Source organism: Planococcus citri, chromosome 1 (assembly GCF_950023065.1).
Source record: "Planococcus citri chromosome 1, ihPlaCitr1.1, whole genome shotgun sequence".
NCBI classification, from domain to species: Eukaryota; Metazoa; Arthropoda; class Insecta; order Hemiptera; family Pseudococcidae; genus Planococcus; species Planococcus citri.
The window spans coordinates 1,607,854-1,632,789 of record NC_088677.1 but is presented as its reverse complement, the minus strand read 5'-3'; the positions used below and the strand labels follow the sequence as shown (position 1 = coordinate 1,632,789).

The 24,936-nt window shown below is 34.3% G+C and overlaps 1 protein-coding gene across 1 annotated transcript in view; it reads left to right on the top strand.

The window, feature by feature from the left end:
* LOC135844230 (acetylcholine receptor subunit alpha-like) overlaps nucleotides 1-24,936 on the top strand; it is a 190,347-nt gene that overhangs the window by 130,022 nt on the left and 35,389 nt on the right. The window contains exon 7 of the mRNA XM_065362381.1: nucleotides 13,544-13,659. Within this exon, the coding sequence (XP_065218453.1) occupies nucleotides 13,544-13,659 (116 nt within the window). The remainder of the gene's footprint in view (nucleotides 1-13,543; nucleotides 13,660-24,936) is intronic.

Genomic DNA, 24,936 nt, shown 5'->3' with positions numbered 1-24,936 from the left:
AAAACTGAGAATCACTGTCCTTTTTTGGCGGCTAGGGAGGAAAAAACGATGGTTTTTGAGTATTAATGCAACAAAAGTTCGTAAATCAATTTTTTGTTCTTGTCGAAAACATCAGGTGGAAGATCTGGTGAGGTGAAGAGGGGACAAAAAGAGGCCAGATTGAAAAATATATATCTACCTACATATTAAAAACATAATTATCATTTGGTGCATTACACCATTCAACATGATTATATTTTTCTTTCAAAGCATTGGCCTATCAAAAATAAGTTTAGCATATCTGAAAACATTTTATAGTATTCGATGTATATCGGATGATTTGGTCATTTTTTCCATCTTGCTCCAAAATTGAGAAGTGTATGCACCCTTCCCTGAGAATTCCTATTTTCGAAGTATCGGTAATTCTTGAAAGTTGTAAGTCCATATAGTTTCATTTTGCCATCTACTTGAAAAAAGTTCTCTTTTTTGTTCCTAAATTGTCAAAGAAAAATCCTGTTTTTTAGCCTGTGAACTAATTTATATTATTCTGATTTTTTTGCCAAATTTTCTCTAGTCAAAAAGTGTCAATTTTTGTTAAAATATTTAGGAGGTGTCCATTTTCAGCGTAATTGTCCAGAAGTGTCCATTTTTGTCAAAAATGTCGAAAAATGTTGATTTTTGGAAAAATTGTCAAAAAGGTCAAATTATTGAGAGAATTGTCGAAAAATCACAATTATTGGAAAAAATTATCAAAAATGTGTCACTTTGTGGAAAAATTGTCAAAAATGTCAAAAAGGGTCCGTTTTTGGCGCAATTGTCAAAAAATGTCAATTTTTGTAAAATTGTTGTAAACTGTTAATTTTGCAAAAAATTGTTAAAATGAGATTAACTTTTGGAAAAATTTCCAAAGAGCGTCAATTTTTGAAAAAAGTCAATACTTAAGTGTTCTTTTTTGGCGCAATAATAAATTGTCAACATTGTCAAAAACTGTTAATGTTTGAAAAAATTGTCTCAAGGTGTCAATTTTTGGAAAAACCGTTAAACTATGTCCAAAAGCGTCAACTTTTAGTAAAATAGTCAAAACATGTCTATTTTCAGCGCACTGTGATATAGATTGCTTTATTTTTGGGAAAATTTTTAGACTAGGGAAAGTTAGTGAGAGTGAGCGGAAATAGGTATAGGAATTTTATAATGAGGATAAATGGAGTGGGTTTGTATAGGAAAAGAGAACCTACCTATATCAACATAAATTAATGCTCGAATTAGAAGAAGAGAGCTTCCGAGTAATTTCTGATCAAAAAGGGGGAAAATAACTATTTACACAGTAGACAGAGTCTACGATCACAAAAACCATGGTTGGACCTTTGACTATATTATACATGGACTGCTATCTCCTATTGTTGTTGAATGGGAATCGTGAAGCCAAAGCAATAGAGGTACTTAATCGGGACATGGGCTCTGAGCATGCGCAAGATTTCGTTGCAACGGGCAGTGCAGTTGTTGGAACGAAGGAGGGTGTCCGTCGCTGGTGATTGGAAGGTGTGAGCGTGGTTCGGATTCCTGCGCGCGCATGAAAATTCCCGATGCTCCTGATTAAGTACCTCTATTACTTCGGCTTCATCGGTGACAATGAAGATAGCAGTCCATGTATATATAGTCAAAGGGTTGGACAATGTCCTAGTTTTAAACTCGAATTAGTAATTAGAAAATTACATACATTTTAATTCCAGAGGAATAAAATCAGATGGTTATACTATGAAATCTTTAGCTAGATTATTTAATTGGAAAAACTAGGCTATTAAATCCTTCACTGGATTATCTAAATTAACGACTTAAAAAGAGACCATCTCCTTGATCATTCAATTTCTAAGTTGCTACTAAAATTTGTTGCTGAATTATCTTGTAGCCTAGCTTGAGAAAGACCTTAGATACTGCCCGGAACTACGGCATGAGGAGTTACCTCAGCCTAGCCAGTATGCTCGAATCAAAAGACTTACTCCATTTGGTAAATATTCAAGTATTAAAGATGTAAAATAGTCATTTGAAAATAATTCGAACTCGCGTACCGGAATATTACACCATTTAATTGAAATTAGAATGTTAACAAAAATCACATTATCAAAAGATAAAAATACTCGAACGAACACACGTTCTAATACTCGAATTCCAAAAACATACTGACGTTAGATAGGTCACTACCTAGCGTCATAAGTTATCAATTTTCCCACCTATGATTTTAACCTTGAAAGGGTTCATCAAATTTATGCCAGTATAATTGCCTAACGATTTTAATTTAGGCATCCTTATACGACAGCACTTGTGAAAAAATTTCCATTTTTGTCAAAATTGTCCCAAAAATACCCAATTTTATCAAAATTGTAATAAAATGTGTTACTTTACGGAAAAATTGTCAAAGATGTTCAAATTTAAAATTGTTGAAAAATTCCAATTTTTGGAAAAGTTTTCAAAAAGTGTCAATATTGGAAAAATTGTTAAAAAATGCAAATTTTTGGAAACAGTTGTCACGAAGCGTAATTTATTTTTGGAGCAATTATAAAAATTTGTCAAAAGTGTTAATTTTTGAAAAATTGTTAAAGAAAGGTGCAATTATTGAAAATATTGTCTCAAAGGTGTTTTTAGTAGATACAAAATACTCCGCGAATCCAACCCCCGGCTCGCGGCCTCGCTTCGCTCGGTCTTTGCCCCATCCTTTCGCTCAACAGCTCGCGCCCTCGCTTCGCTCGGGCCACTTGCCTGATCTTCACATTACTCAAGCCTCTTGCTCTTGTTTTCATACAATCATTGTTGGAAGAAGCTCAAAAATGTATGAAAGAACCCTCAAGAAGTAAGTTTTTTGGATTTTTAACCCGGGTCCATGTCCATCACTTCAAAAAATTTGAAAAAAATCTATGTACCTACTACCTACTTTGGTTTGAGAGTATAGTCTGTTCACCAAAAGAAGGGACCGAGCTGAACAAAAAAGTTTCTGTTTGCGGCCAAATATTTGCGCTGCGGTTGAGGCCATCATTGAGAATTCGAGGTACGCTTAGAATGAACAGCAAGAGAGTATTCAAATTTTCAATACTGAATTTCATTTCCACGTTAATTTTCCTATTTAATTTCAACTAAATACCTCTATTCAATATTTCATTTCATTCCAGATCAGAATTTGTACTTCATTCTACATACTTTTTCGATTTATGTAACATGATAATGTGTTTTGTACTTTAAAGTAAGCGTACCCTCAGTTTTCAGTGAAAATTGCAACGCGAATATTTGGCTGAAAATACAAAACTTTCCGTTTAGACTCGGTCCCTTCTTTTGGTGAACAGACTATAATAATTTTCCCAAAAAATTTACATAGCACTACTTTTAGGTTTAAAGTAATAGCAGTTTGAAATTATTACCTTCTGAACTTTTTGGCTAGCATACAGTCCATGCAATTAAAAAAAAAAATCTAACAGATTCACCTTCTGTACTTCTATACACCACATGAAGTTTAAAAATTGTTTTGCAAGAAAAACACGATTTTCACTCAAAGGGGGCGTGAAAGGGGTGGACGATGGGCGAAATTTGTTGAACTCTTCATTTTTTTTTTTTGGTCCTCCAAAAGATATCCTGCGATTTATTAATTTGTTTCACATACCTTTTCTTTGTGGTATAGATACCTATCTAACTACCTATATAGGATTCCAATGAGTTAAGGAAAACGATACTAGAGCTCGTTAGTTGATTCTGTTTGATTCTTTTTGAAATTAAAATACGTTAGAAAACGGATCAACTAACTTATGATTTATGATTGAAAGATGTAGATGTATGTTTTGTGCGTTCATTGTGATTTTTGATATAATATGAAAGTATTTTGATTTACCATAATGTTTTGTGTAATGTGAAAGTTTATCTCGACATTACAATGATTTGAAAGATTTGTCTTGAACTTTATTCGATATATCGTGACGGTGATTCGTGAATATTCTCTCTTCGATATGGTTGTTCCTGAGATGGCTGCTTAACCCTTTCGCAACCACCGGGACATATAGATCCCAGTGACCATAACAAAAAATCCCGCAGTTCCAGCTTGTAAGCGTTAAGGCAATGTAATTTGGTCCCACTGGTAGAGCAGTTCCACTGCCAGACCAGAATCATACCTACTTTAGTTCATCCTAGTTTACAAATATCCCGATACATGGCGTAATTTTTCAAGTTTCATTTCACAACCAGTGGGACGTATACGTCCCACTAACAATTCATAAAATACCAGTGGGACATACGTCATCCCAAATTTTTCAAATTTCGGGTGGCCAGTGGAGCTCCAAGGAGAGGAGTAAAAAATTCTCCGACAGCTCAAATGCGTTTAGGAGAGTACTAGCAATTGTTTTCTTGAAAAAAAAATTAAAAATTCGAAAAAAACGTAATAGGTTGCCAAAGGGTTAAAAGCCAGAGCACAGAGGTGCAGGTGATCGATATGTGGTGAGAAGTAAAGAATCCCCTAATTTAGGTTAGATATGTAATAATTAAATTACCACTTGAAATACCTAACTGTAAATATGAGATAGTCTAATTGAAGACTTTTTAATAGTTTAATTTCCTCGATATGGTTCCATTATGAATCGTGAAAGGTAGTTTACCTACCTACTAAATTTAATGATATATCTCGATTGAGAGATCCTTTTTGAACCCAATTTGGAACTACACGAAATAATGAATCATACGGTGTATGTATCTTTGAAATAAATTTACTCACGAGCTATGCTCGTAACTTCTTGGTTACTGGTACAAAATCATTTATTTATCATGTAAAGAAGATTATTTTATTTTGAATGGAATCTGATTACCATAGTTAGTTATGTGGTTGCTAGGAGGTTTTTAATTCCTACACTTCAATCCTATTTCCCAAAGTCTCATCCATTCCATTTACCTATCTTCTCTTACGAATCCATACTAGTATTCCTATTTAAATTTTACTCCTAAGAAACCATTATCCCTTGTCCCAAAAAATCCCAATTTTTATCCAACCTTAGTTACCACATCTTGAACTTATGAATATTTTTAAAATCTGGGCTTCACTTTTTCAATTTTTTGGGTAAAATTCCAAAATTTCCTTCATTTTTTCACATTTTGAAAATCTTTAAATTTCTTATGCTTTTTCCTATTTCACAACTTCCCAGGATATCCCATCACAGAATTATTCACTTATCACAACAGGGATACCCTTTAATGATTTTTTTTGCGTGTTAACTGAAAATCTATTTCCACATAATTTATCTCCATCTATCCTTCATGTCTTTCCTAACTCACCCCCTCCCTCCCTCCCTCCCCCTACCCTACCAAATGATGTATGTAGGCCCATGTGATCTGGTTTTTGTAGAAATTCTGTATAATAAGGCTGTGTTTATTGCCTTATTCATCCTATTGACGCATGTTATGTGTCTGTTGTGGAGTGTTTTAAAAAGGCAAAAAAAATATTGCACTGTGAAATGATTCAAATGTAGGGTGAAGAGGAAGAGGCGAGTTTCTGTATTGTTGTAAGATACCACTGTCAGGTATTTCGCGAAAAACGCCACAAAAGACTCGCCACCCAAACCTGTTTCAGTGCATGATGACGGACGCGATGACGTGTTAAACATCCCTAAACGTTCGATAACGTTGCTTCACTGGATTCGGCTGCATAAGTTCTCAACTTTCAACTCGCTCTAGAAGCTTTCCTAATCAACTTTTTAAAGTTTTTAGATTTTTCCTGATATCCTGTTATTCACACCTTTCCACACACCAAGTTTGAGCTTTTTAGCTATCATAGTTTCTGAAATAATTTCTATCAGTAAGTAAGTAAGTAACTAACATTCGGCGATATATATATTGATACGCTGGTTGCAGTGAGTACGCGACATTGTCCTCGTCAAAAGCGAATCTAATTCAGTCACATCGAAGTCGAGAGAATGTCAGTACGTTTTGCGAAAGGTCATTGAACTGTTCGAAAGAATAAGAAGTTAGATAGAAAATCAATTGGAAAAACTGCATTTAAGACGTAATGCACACGATGAAACTCATCACACCATGTGTCATCTACTGGGCGATATTCTTCTCGTAGACAACCGATGGTTACTCTCCTTTTCCAGTCAATTCTTGATAATAACTGTATAAGACGATGAAGAAATAAAATTGGATAACTGTTGGAAAAATAAAAACAAACAACGTTAGGCTATCGCTATACCTACACAATTACGACCCGAGCAGATTTACAAGACGAAACGTTGCGTAGTTTTGCAAATTATTACTGAGGTTTCTTTTTACGATCCTTCACTCTCAAAAATACCTATACCGATCAAAGACAACCATTAGGTTGCGGGCAGAGTCATCTCGTAAGTCTCAAATCTCAACTCCTAACTTTAGGAGTTGAGAGGAGAGAACATTTTTGGGAAAACTAAATTTTTCATTTTACAACATCACTCTCAATTTGCTAAATTAAAATTTCTATCATTTTAATTCAATTTTTTTTTTTCAAATAAGCATCATAATTTTACATCACCAGTAGGTAAGTCATAGAGACATCACAATGCAATATTACATATCTCCGCGGTGATATTGCATGATGTCATAGTGACATTACAATGCTTACTGGGCACTTCACTGGGTTCACAGATACCAGTGAAAGTATACTTTGAGGAGAGATGCTACTTTATCGCGTGGCCTAAATTCATACTACTATTGGTGTTTATGATGATTTAGTAATCACATACTTGATCAGAATAAATAGAACTGAATACTCAATTACGAGTACTTACTAGTTGAGATTATGTGACTACCCAAGTCCAATGGTTTATCAGTGGGCTTCGCAGCTGACCAGTTGATCAAAATAAGCACAGTCAATTCTACATAGACGATCAAAATAACAGCGTGCCCTATTAAAACCGGTATTAGAAATTTCGCCAGTTCCTGTAAAAATAAAGGCTCATTTACTTATTTCAGCTGTAACGAATCCAAAAAGTCCTCGTAATGTTCAGTTTTTGATGCCTACCACGCATACAGCAAAAATTCCTAGCAAAGCGCACACCACATACGCCCCGGCGATTATTATCGTTATACTCGTAATATATCCCATGCTAAGCCGTGCCGCTAAAATGTTGAATTTTTTTCATTAATTAAAAATGTTTACATTTAATGTCGCAAATCTTGAAAATTTACTCGTAGATGTTTCAAAATTCGAAGCGTTTTTGATGAATTGATTGAAACACGATGAAAATCACAACAAAGCTCAACGAGTACCTACAGCGCGTTCAATTAATTTCTAGCATCTTTGGCCGGTTTTGACATTATGTATGGTACTTACTTACCTATTCTACTCTGTTGAGAAAAAAGAAACAAAAAACGACTAACTACATAGTTAATGTTTGCAACTTGGATATTTACCCAATTTGCTTCCTGCTGAAATGTATACAATGCTCTGTAAACGAATGTTATGAATTTTAGATTTACTTGCGCAAATATTGCAGGCGTGAAGTGGTAGATAGTAGATACATTCCTATTTCAACTTACCAGCACAGTGAAGATTAAAATGATAATTGTGCCCGTTCGCAAGGAGCAGCAGATGCAACAAGAATTCACTATAGGCATCTTGATAGAAAATTGTCTTTAGGTAAATCACTTTTTGTGGCCGAGATATTTGTACGAACGTGTTGTATCGCGTATTGCAAAAGTTAATTTAAATCAGCTCATTATCTAATGAACGGATGTGCAATTGTGCATCGTGTATAAGTTGCAGAAATTTAACGTGTTTGCGGATTTTATAGCCAACTGTTTTCAGTTTCAAATTGATCTAAAATTCACATTTTATTCATTTTTATTTTTTTTATAGGTATGAGATTTAACTTCTTGAGACTACTAGGGAGATTTTCTGTACTATTTTTCTCAACTGGTACACACGTTCCAATATATTTGACAAACTCGATTGGTCAAATCAGTGGCGTAGCCAAGGGGGGGGCGAAGGGAGCCATGGCCCCCCCTTGCGAGTGAAAATTTGAAAGAAAACGTGCAAAAATTGACGTTTTTTTGTTGTTTGAACCCATTTTTTCTAAAAATTTTCGCTCTCGCTTCGCTCGAGCAGTAATTTTGTCTTAATTTTCATGATATCACCACACATCACAATAAGTGTCCAGAAAATTACCCCTCATTTCGATTTTTCATGCCTAAAAATCTGATTTGGCCCCCTCCTTGAGAAAATCCTGGCTACGCCACTGGGTCAAATCGAATTTGTCATAAGTAGTTTGTATTTTCAGAGTTATTTTCAAAGTTGATGTCACCGATCAACAAATCGTTGAAAATGTGAAAAAAAAACTTGAATTATCAGAGCGTCCACATGATCATGGTTCCATTTTCGACACTTTGGACTTGTCTTCTTTGTTAATAACACTTTTCTCGACATTCTAAAAAATATTGAATCAAAATTAGGTAAAAAAAATTAGGGGTCCATGTTTATACCCATGAAAAAAATCGGCGCAGTTTATGAAAAATGAAAAAATTATGAAAATCAGTTGAAGTAAAGACAAAATATGAAAGTATATTTTGAAAGTACTCATTGTAAGCTATTTACTTCGCTAATCGTTTTTTTCCAAACTTTATTTGAAGTTGATGAATTACCGAATGAAAAACTTGTAAAATTTTCCATTGGGAAGAAAAATGCGCAAAAAAAACAATTGCTGATGAGAGACACCCAAGTTTGCATGGATCCGAAATAAGTACATGGATCATCGATACTACACTACTACTATAATTTTTAGTACCCAGCATGACCGTAGCGCTAGTGGTTGTACACTAAACTATGGGGGGGGGTCCATATTTGTACCTGGGTCCATACTTGTTCCTTCTCCTCTATTGATGCAGTGAAAAAATATCAAAAAATGCCCAATTTTGGTAAAATAGTCAAAAAATGTCAAAAGAGTCAACTTTTAGTAAAATAGTCAAAAAGTGCCCATACTTATTCAACGCACTTGACAAAAAATTTACATTTTTGTCAAAATTGCCCCACAATTGCACAATCTTATCAAAATTGTCAAAAAGTGTTGATTTTTGGAACAATTGTCAAAAAGTCCCACTTTTGTCAAAATTGTCAAAAAATGTTGATCTTTGGATAAATTGTCAAAAAGGTCCAATTATTGAAAAAATTGTCCAAAAATGCCAATTATTGGAAAACATTGTCAAAAAGGTGTCACTTTGATGAAAAGTTGTTGAAAAAATGTCAAAAAGGGTCCATTTTTTTGCGCAATTGACGAAAAATGACTATTTTGTAAAAATCATTGTAAACTGTTAATTTTGAAAAAAATTGTTAAAGGGAGATTAACTTTTGGGAAAATTTCCAAAGAACTTCAATTTCTGAAAAAAGTCAATACCTATATAAGTGTCCTTTTTTGGTGCAATGATTGTCAACATTGTCAAAAACTGTTCATTTTTAAAAAAATTGTCAAAAAATGTTATTTTTAAAAAAAATTATCAAAAAATGTTATTTTTGAAAAAATTGTCAAAAAGGTCCAATTATTGAAAAGATTGTCTCAAGGGCGTCAATTTTTGGAAAAACAGTCAAAAAATGTCAAAAAGCGTCAACTTTGTGTAAAACAGTCAAAACGTGTCCATTTTCAGCTCACTTGTCAAAAAATTTCCATTTTTGTCAAAATTGCCCCAAAAATGCCCAATCTTCTCAAAGTTGTCAAAAAGTGTTGATTTTAGGAATAATTGTCAAAAAAGCCCAATTTTTGGAAAAAAACATAAAAAGTCATTTTTTGGAGCGATTGTTGAAATTTGCCAAATGTGCTAATTTTTCAAAAAAAATTGTCAAAAAGGTCTATTTCTTGAAAAAGTTGTCCAAAAGTGTTAATTTTGAAAAAAATTGTCTCAAAGGTTTTTGTGGGCAAATAGTCAAAAAATATCAAAAAGCGTCAATTTTTAGTAAATTGGCCTAAACGTGTCCATTTTCAGCGCACTTGTCAAAAAATTTAAATTTTTGTCAAAATTGTCCCAAAAATGCCCAATTTTGTCAAAATTGTCAGAAAGTGTTGATTTTCGAAAAAATTGTCAAAAAAGTTCAAATTAAAAAAAAATTGTTTAGAAAGTCCAATTTTTGAAAAAGTTGTCAAAAAGCATCAATTTTTGAGAAAAAAAAACCGTCAAAAAGTCTCAATTTTTGGAAAGAATGTCAAGAAACATCAATTTTTGACAAAATAGTCAAAAAGTGTCCATTTTTAGCACAAATTGTTAAACCATGTGCATTTTTGCAAAAGTTGTCAAAAAATGCACTTTTTTTGTCAAAAATGCACTTTTTTGTCAAAAATGCACTTTTTTGTCAAAAATGCACTTTTTTGTCAAAAACGCACTTTTTTGTCAAAAATGCACTTTTTTGTCAAAATTGTCAAAAATTGTCAAAAAGATTCCACTTTTGCCAAAATTGCTCAACAGTTCCGTTTCTTGTCAAAATCGGCGCAGAGTGCTGATTACGTCCAAAAAGTAGGTACAATGGTACATATTAATTTTTGCCTTACATAAAAAGTCCTCTTGTTGTTTTAAAGTTTGATAAACAGAAGTCCTCTTTTTTACAAAAATTTTCAAAAACTTCACCCACAAAAAAAAGTACTACATATTATTAAGAAATAAATGAATCAAAATCATTCTCGATCGATAAAATAGTTCGGTGTTGTTTTGCCTTCAAATCTACAAGCAAACCGTAGTATAGATACATGTTAATAAAATTGCCTAACCAGTTCGCCGTAAATATGTACGCAATTTCATTCATCATTTTCCAAACGTGTCTGGTTCTTATTTTGATTTTGCTGAATCTTTTCATGATTTCTCTTTAATAGTTGGAGGCAGAGGGAAGTTTTTGAAACCAGTAGAGGTTTTTTCTTGCAGAGTGGATTTTTGAGTAAATTTTGACTCTGAAATTGAAAACTTTTAGATGATTTTTTTTCTGTTTTTTTGATTTTTTTTTTTTTCAACTGAAACGGATTTCTGGCACAGTTTTTTTGGAGGAAAAATCAAAAAATAGTATTTGGATTTTTTTCTCATAATTATAATACAATACAACCATTTTAGAGGATAGGATTGCAAAAAAAAACGAAAGTTTAAAATAAATGCTTCTCTAATAAGTACATACATATTTCAACAAAAAAAAAATATGAATCCATGTGTAAATTTTAAAAAATTAACCACCATTTTTAGTTTCAAAAAATTCGTCAAAAATTGAGATATTGATCGGATCCGCTGAAATTTTGGTTATGAAGATTTCAGCCTTACACTTCTAATGCATGTCCCCCTCATCTCTGCTTACCACATTGAGCATGGGACATACCCCTAGCATCCCTATGCCGAACCGGCTGCCGGAATCACGCCTAGAGGTTTCCTTTGGGCCTTAAAGAGAATAATGGGAAAGAGAAAATGATTGTTAGCTCTCGGCATAGAACATTCAAAAGCAACACTAATCCATACCTACGCGAATAAAGCTCATACATTGTATACTGGAGCAATGTCCCTGTGCCTGTCCCTGTCCGTTAACGATGCCAGCTCCGCTCTGGTTTACTTTTCTTCGCTTTATACTTTGTTGTTCTGGTTGCTGCGGTGGTTTCTTTATGAATAGATAATACCTACGTTAGGATTGCTTGGGCCAAACAGACGAACAAATGCCACACTGCCACATCGCATCGCATACGCTGTCAGCTTGTCAGCTTAAAATGGCAAGCCGAACGCGAACGTCTCTCGCAAGTTAACATGAAAATATGGAATCGAGGCAGAGGGAGATGAAGGCGCTAGCCGAGCTTGAGTTTCGTTTTTCGTTTACGTTTAGCGGCGTAGCTTTCACACGAATTGTAAAAGATTAAGCCATTTATCAAATTTATATTTTCGTTATATATATACGCGCTCACTATACGCTTACTACACTTATAACGTTGTAAAACGTCGTCCTTTTTTTTTTTTGCTCCGGTCTCTGCCTATCCTCAGCCTTCCTCGTATTATCGCCGCTTACCTCGCTTTTCGCTTGTTTTTTTCCCTCCATCTTTCGCCACTGTGTCCGTGTTATTCCTGGCGCTGCACTATCTAACAACTTTGTAATTCTATATCTTTAAGACTGAAATTGTAAAAAAGTCGATAACAGAAAAAAAAGGAAAACAAAAAAAAAGAAAAGAGAAGATAAAAAATGAAAACGTTAAGATTTACGCATAGTTTACGTGTAGTAAGCGTTTTAAAACTATTAAGCATACAGAATCGTATCTCATATTTCTCGCTGCTTTTTTGCTCGTATTTTTTCGGTGTGGATGTTCGAGTTTCTTAAATAAATCTAACTACGCTACGGCGTAGTTTCATTCTTTAGGTTACCATCTGCGTACCAGATAGGTACTTCTTTTACGAGCACGAGTTCACGTCTGTCTATTAAATTTGTGTACTGCTGCTGGTGGATTTTTCACTGTTGTCTTGGTTTCATGTAAATTCGAGCGCGGATTGGCTCAATTGCAGGCCCCTGGTGGATGCACCGAATGGACCCTCAAAATTTACCTCTCCCCTCCCCTCCCCTACAGAATTTTTCTCCTACCGTTGATACTTGAAAGCGAGTTCTAAAATTTTTCTTTTCTAAATTTTTTATTCAATTTTGCGAAAATGAGTCAATGTGAGAAAAAAAACTGGAATTTTTTGAGGGGGGGGGGTGTTGACTGGAGATTTTCTGACTGGTTTGAGGAAAAAAATACCAATTTCGTCGAATAAAATGACGAATTTTCAAGATGAAATTATAATTTTGCAAATTGATGTACTACTCATATTAAGTCAAAGTCATTAATTTTTTTTTGTGTTTATAATTGCAGGATTATTGCACCCATGAAGGGGTTTAGATTTGGTTTGTTGGTTTGGTGTTTTTTAAAGTAACCAAAAAGTAATTGAAAAGTACTTAGCCAAAAAAGTGAAAAAATGAAAGCAATACATTTTTTTTTTTAATATAGAAAAAAATCACAAAAACAGACAGAACATTACGAACTGAAATGTATCCAATTTTGAAAAGTTGAACGATTTGAAACTTTTTCATCAAAAATCGAGACTTTTTGACTATTTTTTGGCAGTTAAGTAAGGATTTTGGCAATTTCTGACGAGAAAGAAACGAAACTGATGACTTTAACAAAAGAAAATAGTGTTAAGATAGTTTCTGGCAAAAAGGCAAAAAATTTGGACAATTATTTTTTAAAAAAGTAAAAATTCAAAATTTTTTAAAAAACGAGAATTCTTAGAAATTTTGTTAAAAAGATAGGATTTTTTTTACAATTTTTTGCAAAAATCAGAATTCTGACAATTTTTGCAAAAAGGAGAATTTTGTGAGAATTGTTGCCAAAAAAAAAAAAAACAAAAAAAAAAAACGTTAGAGAGAGTGAAAATTATATATTTTTGGTTTTAACATGGAGCCCCTGGCGATCGCCAGTCAGCATCGTGGATATTCGCCAGTTTCACAGACCGTAGAAAATTAGAAATAATAATTAGTACTTAATGATGTCGATGTCATATCGTATAGAATTAAATTGTGATTTTTCTCATTTGTTAAAAGGTGGACTTACGACACGTAGACGAAGTACAAGGAACCAACGTCGTAGAATTGGGTATTGACCTGAAAGAATTTTACACGTCTGTAGAGTGGGATGTATTAGCAGTGCCAGCGGTCAGGTAATTCAATTATTTCTTAATTTTTCTCATTAATGAACGTTCGCTGCGCTGCTCTGTCATCGTTTTTTTTTGCTCGAACGATCGGTGTCTAGGATTTTAATGTCTCGAGTGAAAGCATCGAATGGGTTGTGAGAAGCTCTAAAGAGTGTCGTAAATATTTTTCTTGTTTTTCCATGAAGTTTTCATTATGTATTGGCAGAAAACGTCGAGTAATTTATCAAGAGTTTATTTCATTATTAAAGGTTTCCATCAACGTGAGCTGACGTAAAAAATGTGCTGTGAAAATTTATTTCTGTTCTTGAAAAAAAATTGAGTTGGTTCATTTTGCTCAATAAAATACGTTTTTCGTTTTAAAAAAAAGTCCTAAAATCACCCTTAAAAAACACTTGAGTTGGTTCATTTTGCTCAAAAAAATTCTAATTCCTTTCTATGGTGGTTTAGCCACCTTAGAGAAGGAATAATTCCTTTGTCCTGGATGTGGTGTGTTACAATTTTTGAACAGAATAAATTTCGAGACACGAGGTTGTCAGTTTCATTTCTGAACTAGTATCAAAACTTAGTAGGTAGGAAAATAGGTATCATAAGGAGAATTTCTCAACAGGCAGGTAGGATCATTTTATGTAGGATGGAATAAATAATAAACCCTAACACACCACATAAGCTTCTCGATAATAGCAATAATCATTCTCAATTAAAAGAAACTAAAAATCCTTCTCCTTAAAAATAATTTGGAAACAAAGCCAAGAGGGAGATGAGATTGAAGTTCTCATCTGAATAAATTTGGTTTGAAAAATCAAATATTCAAACTCAGAAGAAAAACGAATAAAACTAAAGAACCAATTAATCTTGGTAATTCGGAGATAGAAAAAGAAAAGGTCTCATTTATCAAGACATCTCACTAAATTTGAAAAAGTAAACTCGATTTATTATTGAATCATATCAATTTAAAAAGCAAAATAAAAGCTAGTAGAAGTCATATTTGACTATTTCATAATATACAAAATATATGTACACTAAAGCCATATAATCATAGTATATCTTAAGGGATGTTTGTTGCTCAGCTACTTAGGTCATGGCAGAGCCATGCCTATACGAGCACCCTCGGTGCAGTGACTTAAGCTTCCATAATTAGCCTGATGAGCACTTCAAATAATATTTAAAAATCACAAACTCTGAAAATAATTAAAATTCTCGATTCAAATCATAGTTTTATTCTTCTTCAAAATATCACAACTTCATTTCATAAAAATTAGGAAAATCAAACATGTATAAAAAGAACACATCTCGTCGGTAACGTGGTCAAAATACAAGCCATTGAGAAGAGTATTTTATCTTAACAAGTTTGCATTTTTTTCTCCCTACCTCCACTTTCCTCATCTAAAGAGAGTTTTCATCTGTAAGTAGAATAGGGAATTATAAGGTAATACCTATTTTACCACATGGATAACTCAGATTAGTGGAGAGGTTCAATAAATACTATCAACTCTACTCATAAAGTCATTTAATAGCACCCAATAAATACACACATTTGACAAATAATAATATTAATTATGTAATTTATTGATATTAAAGAATAACTAGAAAAATCACATAATGATGATTAGCCGTCGACCGTATATAATGGACGAATAATTCAACGGTGAAAAAATGACAGAATGTGACGGCTAGATTTTGGATGCAGAATCCTGGAAACGTTCTGCTCATGCGCCAAACATGACGCTTACGGTGCTGGTGGAGAGAGAGACGGTTCACTGGTTGAACATGGGCTGAACTAGTGAACCGTCTCTCACTCCACCAGCGCCGTAAGCATCATGTTTGGCGCATGTGCAGAACGTTTCCAGGATTCTGCATCCAAACTGTGGCTGTCATTTCCCGCGATTTGAATTATTCATCCATTATATACAGTCGACGTGATTAGCCAATATAAAAATGATTGCAAAATTATTTTATAATAGATGCAAGCTCTGGCTTGCATCTTACAACTCACATTAATAACTAGAAAAATCCTAATAATAATGATAAGTATAAGCTTATTAATTATTAACTAGCAATGAAGTAGTGTTACATTATTAGAAATGGGTAATTATGAAGGGTGTTTCATAAGTCATAGCGACACTCTATAGCTCAGCTTCTATGAAAGCTGCAGAAATGAATGACCAATTGTTGGATTCAACAGCATTTTCTGAATTGGAATACAAAATTTTGTGACCCTAGGTACATTTTTGTGTGTTTCACCCTCATTTGAAATGGAAATTCCTTTGATGTGTCTGTCCAAATTTGGTAAACGACATGCAGTTAGGTGTGTTTACATTGAGGAAAAAATTTTGAGGAAGAAAAATCACCAATCAGTTAAAAAATGTTGATGGAGAGCGTGCCATGCCATTTTGAACAGTCAAAGCCCATGTAGAATGATTTAAAAGGCCAAGCCCACTCGGCCATTCGGCTTGGTTATAGACACTGTACCTGTGCCCTCCGGGTAAGACACCGAACTGCAGGCAACGGGGAAAAGGGATGGTAGTAAAATCTTGTGTCATGCCAATTTCTCCCGCTGGGTGATTTTGGCTGCGCTGTATGTCAGTTTGCAGGCAACAGGGAAGAGGGATGGTAGTGATGCTCTTGGCTGCGCGCGCTGTACTTCGCAGTTTGCATGGTACTTTGTTCAAGAATTCGACACCAGCGCAGCCAAAAGCACCCAGCGGGATAAATTGGCATGACACACATAATTTAGCCAATATGGCGGCTAGTTCGTTGTCTTCCCCCAGGTACAGTGTCTATAGGCTTGGTTTTTGTCAAGTATTCGCTCCCTTTCCACTTTAAATCATTCTACTCGAGCCCAACTGTTCAAAATGGCATGGCACGCTCTCCATCAACATTTTCAAACTGATCCTTAATTTTTCTTCCTGAAAATTTTTTCCTTAATGTGAAAATGGAAGATTGCACGTCATTTACCAAATTTGGACGGACATGTCAAAGGACTTTCCATTTCAAATGAGTGTGAAACACACAAAAATGTACCTAGGGTCACAAAAATTTGTATTTCAACTCAGAAAATGCTGTTGAATCCAAAGAGTGGTCGTTTGTTTCTGTAGCTTTCATAGAAACTAAGCTACAGAGCGTGGCTATGACTTATGAAACACCTCTCCTATTACTTACTAAAACACTGTACACATTTTCTGCCTCTTTCACAACCAGCCATTGCGAGTAGGCAAAATTAAGTGAAGTTGGTGGTCAAAGATCCGATGCATGAGCCATGAGCTACAAGCCACATATCTTAAAATAGTTCCCCATGTTACCATACTTTCAGTACGTAGGGATATGTTACTTACCATTAATGTGTTTACTCCAGGTAATGTATGAAATAACTAGTTATTTCATAAATTACCTTAGAAAGTGTGAAATTGAATTTTTTCTACACTTTACCTAGTCTATAGTATACAGCTACAAGCAAAAAAAATTCACCAGGCTCTCATTCGGCCCCCATTACACCTAGGAAGCTGATTTTTTTTTTTAAAGAAAGCCCTCGACGAGTACTTGATGCGAAAACTATAGCGAAGGCCCAATTTTGATTTTAAGGGCCTCAAATGTCGGAGAAAGGGGGCTAAAATCAACATAAAAAAATTTTGGAAATACACTTTCTTTCAAATTGCGTTTTAAACCGAATTCCAAAATTTGAACCAATTTGGTCCCATACAGAGGGAGAAATAGCCCAAAAACCAATTTTTGGGCCCCCTCCTCTAAATTTATGAAAACTGAACCGATTTTGCTCATTTTTTTTTCAAAATATCCCTTATGGCATGTAGATATGTTATAAAACATTTGTAATTCAAAATTTTTTAGTTTAAGCATAAAAAATTAAAAATCTAAAAAGCATTATTTTGAACAATCATAACTTTGAACTTTAATTTCTCAGCCAAATATTTCCAATTTGCTAAGCATTTTATTTATCATCAAAATGATAGTAAACAAAAAATCCAACTTACACTTCTCAGCCGAGTATTTCTCTTTTCAATTACTCATTTTGCTTAGTATTATCATCGATATTACACTAAATGGATACACAGCGTGTAGAGAGGAGGGTGGGAAATGCAGTGCTCACGAAGTTCACAGGGTAAAGGTGAGGTTATTGAGGCGCATCCGTTCGGCGCAAGTGATGCCCATCGAAACGTTTTGCAAGGGGGAAGAGGCGATCAACTTCAAATTTACGCGGCTCTACGCGGCCACCAAATTTGAATTCAAAATCAAAATTAACCAACCAGATACCATGCGCAGAAAAAAGTCGCATCAATAACTAAATAAGCTCCTAAGCCTTGTCATTGTTCATTGACGCGGGGTAAATGGACTTGCTGGGTATCCATTTAGTGTAATATCGATGAGTAATATATAGTTTGTTGTAAGGAAAGGGACTTGGGGGCAACCTTGAAAAAGCGAGCTCTAAGAGAGAAAAGGGGAGCGTGATTGGGGGGGGGGTTGGGGGCACAGCCTCCAAGAGCGAGTTCCAAGGGCGAAGCCCGAGGAACGAGTTCGGGGGTGAGGCCGCGAAGCGGCCAGGGGGCGGAGCCCCCTAGTTATTTCATACATACACGAGGTGTGCATCGTTGAAGTATGAAATTAATGAATGAACTGTGATAAAGTAAGAAATGAAGTTCAATTCGAAGCTAGAATGGGGTGTCCCGCCACAGAATAACCTCCAAGCCCCAGGGGCAGATTTTTGGCCACTCAAAAAAAAGCTTTTTTCATTTTGTACTTCACTTTCAACATTACACCGTTGAGCAACCGTGATAGGTAGAGTGTTGAGGTTTGAGGGGCTCGATAGCAAATTCAATGTAGAATTTTTTGATATGGCTAATAACTGTGCCAGATGAATAGGAAGGGCTGTACCAAGCAAAATAATTGGAAAAACGTGTTCAAAAATTGACATTTTTTAAAAAATTTTCCTCATGACAATAATTATATCCTTTTCATCAGTTGTCTTGAATTGAAAAAGTGTGACATTTTTGGTACTGCAAACCCCCGCCTCATCTCTATCTCAATTTGTAAAAAAGTTTCACCACTTTCAATGCTGAACAAAAACTTGGAAAAATTCAAAAATTTCATTTTTTTTTTACTCTCATTTAAAGATCTGGTGCAGTTATTAGCCACATCAAAATTCATAGAGTAACTAGATTCTTCATACATTACCTAGATGAACTATGAACAATTTACTTGTATTTTAATTTAGTTACTGCTAAGGCGATTACAGCATATTTCCTCATATCACTAAAATCAACCTTGAAACAACTTTTTAAAATTTTTTTAAATTTTCAAAAATTCACCAAAAATTTAAAATTGATTACAAGGGGTTTCAGGATATGCTCATCTTTTGATCTAGTCCCTTGTTCGATTTATTCAATTCTTGAATAATCAAAGGAGTTTTCATCTTGAAAATAGAGATGGTTCAGATAAATTTTTATGCAAGAATTTAGAGTTTTTGAACAAATAGGATTTCTTTTCAATTTTTATGTTTTCAAACTGCAGTGGCTAACAACACAACTTTTTTAGACTTGAAAGAAACCTCAAAAGTATAGAATTATTTTCTCGTAAAATCTAAAAATTTCAAGGGAAGGGAAGAGAAACGCGAAAATGAGAGAGCTGCTCCAAAATAAGCTCATCATCCATACACTACATAACTCCGAGTAAAAAATTATCAGCAACCGCATCGGCAACCAAACCGGTGCGGTGTGAAAAGCGAAATAACAAAAACTCTCGACAAAGTACATAAAAATCGGCTTAACCCAACACATTCGAATACTAAACGAGCACGAGTGCTAGAAAAATAAACAAACAAAACGGAGAAAAAAACACTCGTTCATTTTTTACTCCACCATTCGTTCATTTTGTATAGGGTAAAAAAGGCGAAACCGTTTTCCTCGATACATGCGTCCAATACGAAATGAATTACATAAAACGAAAACGAGAATTTGATAAAAAAAAAAAACACAAAAAAAAACACCTACATCGACAACAATAATAATCCAGTCGAGTAACGGATTTGCAAATGAAAAAATTGCTCCATAAAATATAGAGCATGTTGCTCGTGTAGGTAGCTAGCTAGACTACAGAGGTATGTACTACGTTTAAAAAAAATCACCACTTCGACCTCTCCTGTATTTCAATACTAACAGGAAGGGCGTGTAAGTGCGACCTTTTCCCAATTTTTTTTCGATTAGGAAATACCGAATGTAACAGGAAAACAGCTCGATGAAAAAATATTTCCATAAAACGAATCGTTTATTTTGAAAACTAGCGCTATTACATATAGCCAGAGTTATGTGAAGTAGTTGCGAAAAAATCGAGATTTTCATTTTTCACTCTCTATACTCCCTAAACCTTATATTATTATAGCCGCTATAACTCCATTTTGGCTAATGTTACCTTGAAATACAAAAAGGTTTTGTTTTATGTGAAAATGAAGCCCGCAGTTGGAAAATATTTTCAGTCTTCCTTTTATAGAATTGTAAACGGAAACCAAATTTCCTTAAACAAGAATAAAAAAAAACTTCTTTTCAGAATTGTGAGTTTTACGCAGCTTACACCGAGACTCGAGAGTATGGTGGAAGGGGAAATAAACTTTCAGCATAAAACTTGGTCTACTGAAAATCATTTGGCATTTTTTACTCCAACGTATATTAAAATGATGGCACACTTTTCGTGCAATGTGTCGTATAATTTAGTTTCAAAACAGAATACCTACCTATACGAATCCGGAGAGTATGTCACGTTTGTTGTTTCTAAACATTCAGCACGTCCATTTAACTATTTCCTACCTGCGTGACCTTCTACAGCGGAGACAAAATTTGAAATTCACGTCGCTACTTTCACGACTCTGATGGCTGCAGACTACCTACGAACTTTCTATAAACAAACCGAACACGGTTTTCATCAAAAATCACTGCGGTGTCATGGTCATTCGTAAGAATCACGTTCACTGCTTCCAGACTCCGGAAGTTACTCGTCGTCGTGTTTACAACAGCAGCGTCAAATTGTTTGAAATTACAACAATTTTTAAACGATATTTTTACACTCGGAGCAGCAATTTCATTAAAATGTAACCAATTCGTCCAGTAAAAGTAGCGCTGACATATGCAGGAAAAAAACACATCGTGTCATGTGGAGTCGCATGCCTACCTACATACATATCTACGTAGTGTACAGAGATAGATGGTTAGATACCTACCTACCTACCTATACCTATACGAGCGGCAGCTTTTTGTAAAGAGAATAAACCAGAATAAAAATCACGCTTCGTTGCAGTTTTACATTTTCGAATAAATTAACGATAAATTCCCCAGAGATGAATCGCGTCGCGTCGTTCGTGTTTTAATTTTAATTCTTTTTTTACTAGGCGACACGACATTAATTTTAGCACGTCGTCGTCATTGTTATATGTAGCACGCAAAACAGCGGTCAGATTTTTTAACGGCTTGCGAATAGGTCATTGTTTGATGAAGAATCGTCGAGGGAGCTGAAATTTCCTTTTATACCGTTCTATCCGAAGGACCGGTGTAATTTCTCATATCATTCTGTGCTGTAAATTCACGAGTTTCAGTCTTTTTTTATGGGAAAAAGATCGCCAAATTCATAATTTAACGAAAGAACCGCCTCACAAAGTGTTTTCCGCCGATTTGAAGTGGATCTCAATTCTCAAAAAGAGCATGGTCTGAATTTTGAAATCTTCCAGACCAAATATTTCATCAGCTCAAATTGATTTTTAGCAAACTTTGAGAGTTCAAAATTAGACATTTTCTACGATTTTATGGCTCTTTTTTTTAAAAAAAAAAAAAAAAGGTGTGTCCATACTTATTCAGTAAAAATGATCGAAATTACTTTTGAAACTAATACCAACAATTTTTGGCAATTCTGGAGCCTCCAGCACAATTTTCGATTTCTCCAGAATTCAAAAATAATACTCCAGAAGGTGGTAAAATCAATTTGAGCAAATACAAATCGAGTTTTGGTTTATTTTTGACTTATTTAAAAAGATTTACCACATTAGAGCTGATTTCCAAGTAGACATTTCGAATGTTTTTTTTTTTTTTTTTTTTTTTTTAACCAGCATAGCCTTTTAAATAGGGCAAGAATAAGCCGTAACTCAATTTTAAGCTGTCCAAATTAATTTCCACGGATTCTGGAGAAATTTAAAAAAAGTGGAGAAGTCAAAAATCTAACTGGAGGCTCAAAAATGACTCGAAATTTTGAAATTCTGGAGTTTAACAAAATACTACCCATTTGTGAAAATTTTGGAAATTTTCCCATGAACAACGAAAATTGTGCTGAAGGTTTCAGGGTGGTCAAAAATTGTGAAATTCGGTTTGCAAGAGCCTGGAGTTTGAATATTCCATTGATTCAATTTGATCAGACAACAGTTGATTAGGAGATATGTCAAGATCAAAAATACAATTAAAAGTCCTGATTTTTTTCTAAAAAATTTTAAAAAATCACGTTTTTAATCAGCATTGTAAAAAATCCTCATCTTTATCAAAATAGCTATGAAACTCCTGAACTTTTCCTAAACTTTTTTTTTACTGCAAAATTTGACCAAAAAAAACTCTAGAATTGAAATTGTGAGAATATACCAACTTTTTTCAAAAAGTTCTGTTTTCTATGTACATAAGTCAAGAAATTCTTGTTTTTGCTAAAATTGCATAAAAAGTCAAATTATTTGTCAAAATTATCAGAAAGTCCCTTTTTTTGTAAAAAGATGTATTCAAACATGTTTAAATATACAAAATTATGTACATGAAATAATAACAGATGAAAATCGCCATAATGCGAACAGAAACGTAAAATGGTAATATTAATCAAATAAAATTTTGGATATTCGAATAGAAAAATATAAAAGTCATCTGAGTTTTTTTGTTGACTTTACACATACATTGTATCTCGATAATCTGGCAAATTACGAGTAATTACGACAAAAATAAACGATTACAATGTTGACGCAAATTTTACTTTATTTTCAACACTTTTCCTAATTTGAGAATTATTGAGCAATAAATTCACAGCAAAACTGCTCCATACAAACATGAAGAATGTCAATCATGTTTCCTCAAATTTGGTCAATGTTAAAGATGCTTTGTAAGCGGTGATCAACTTGGATAAGCAACTCAATTAGCTACTTGGATCCACAAATTGCCACGTCAGCATTTTCAATAGGTACTTATGCCAGTTGTTGAGTAAAACGTACTCTGGCATCTGGCAAAATCAGCATAGCTGGAATGTTGGTGCTGTTTTCTATTCGCATTTTACACAGCTGATGTCTTCAGTGGTAAAATTTTCCAGAGTTTTTGATAACACACTAGCTGTGTTGAGGTGTGTGTCTCTGGCATCATAAAGCAGGTTGTGTACTGCTGCTCGATGATCAATAGGGAACATCAGATGTAACGATGTCTTATCACTTTCCCCAAGGTCTAAAACCTTGATTCAGCACGTCATTAGCAGCTATGGATTTCTTCGAGGTATCCATAGTGTTTTTCAATTTGGAATGGTCTTGGATTCAAACAGCTTCCGCATACGATTTTGGTGAAGCTTCAAATTCAGCAGTGAAAATCTGAATCTCAACGCAATTAGCTAGATCATTGACCTCTTGAGATTTTGAACAATTTTGGTGGGGTAAAATCGCCATTTTGTCAAGTCTGTACCACATGCAGAATTGTCTTGACACTAGTCATTGGAATTATAGTTAGTGTCATTGAACTCGTCATTCCCAAACAAGGAACTATTTGATGATTACTGTGAAGTCTTCAAAGTTGATTTCAGCAAACTTTTTGGAGTCGATTTGGTCGAAGATTTTGGCATAACAGGCGATGACTTCGACATAGAAGGTGCACTTTTCTTTGGCATCAAAGTAGTGCTTTTAGTTTCCTTCACATTGCTGATTTCAGTATCAGTTTTGGTATCAATTGGATCTAACGAACCTCGATTGATCAGTATGGTAACTCGTCGGTCGCAATCTCAAAGTTTCTCGTTGAAAGTGACATCTTTCAAAATAACAACGTCACGTTTCTCCGGAACATAAACTCAATACTGCTCTTCACCATCGTATCCAACAAGCTAACCTTCAAGTACCTTTTTATCCAGGTTTTGACGTGACTGGATCAGAACATTGGCGTAACACTTCAAACTAACACGTTTAACGATGTTTTATGCAATTTTCAGTCAATTTTACCACGTTTCCTTAAAGTTTTAACATATTTTTGCTCTTGGAATCCATCAAAATATCTCTTATTTCTTGAGAAACGATGGCCAAGGCTATGCACATGTTGCATTGACTAGTTTTCAATCACCTATTTTGACCAAATTGATAAAAATCTGTAATCTTCAAGTCAATGGTACTGGTAGAGGACTCCGAAAGTGTTACCTGACGTAAAGGATTTCAAAGCCAATGAATTGTTTTCCCCCTCCACCCGACTCTCCATCTACCTAACAGGAAAAAAGTTTTAAAAAATTTTCAAGAAAATCGGCCAAGCGGCTGGATTTTAATGAACGTCTAATCAATAAGTGTATTTTTACTCAACAAGGTCAATTAGACAAACTTTACTCTTTATTCTTTTTTTTTCAACGAAAAAAATTATTTTTAAAAAGGTAGCATAAAATTTTAATTGGAATGGGAATAAAGTTACCATTTAGGTAAGTCCCTTTTGACCATCTAAGGTGATTTGTCACATTTTTCAGGGGTTTCTAAATTATACTTTCGTTTCGTATAGAACACGCTTTGACAGAGCATGTGTCTTGTTCCAAAACCAGCTAAAAGAAAACTTCAAGTAGGTATTCAAATCAATTTTTCAATGTTTCGAGAATTTTTAAAAATTATTAAAAAAATGTTTTTTCAGAGGGTAGGTAGGTATAGGTAATTTTAGAATGGGTAATTTTTCAAAAAAAATGCAATGTTTTGAAATGTAATTTTACTTTTTGAAATTTTCATTCAACTACCATTTTAAAAATTCTCAAATACCTACGTCTCTTGTCCACAAAACAAAAAACAAAAAAAAAACGTGTAAACCTCCAGTTTGCCAAAAATTTAAGGGATTTTCCGTTTGCATCATTTCTCGTCGTTTAATCTTGGGATATTTGACAAAAATCGATGTCCTTTTGCTGAAATTTTAGCTGATTTGGTATGAAATCGCCCTAAAGTTACTTCTTAAAAATTTTGGTTACTCCGAGTTACATTTTTTTAAACTTTCGTACATAATTTGGAAGACTTTTGAAAAAAACAACCTGTTAACCGTATTCCCAAAATAG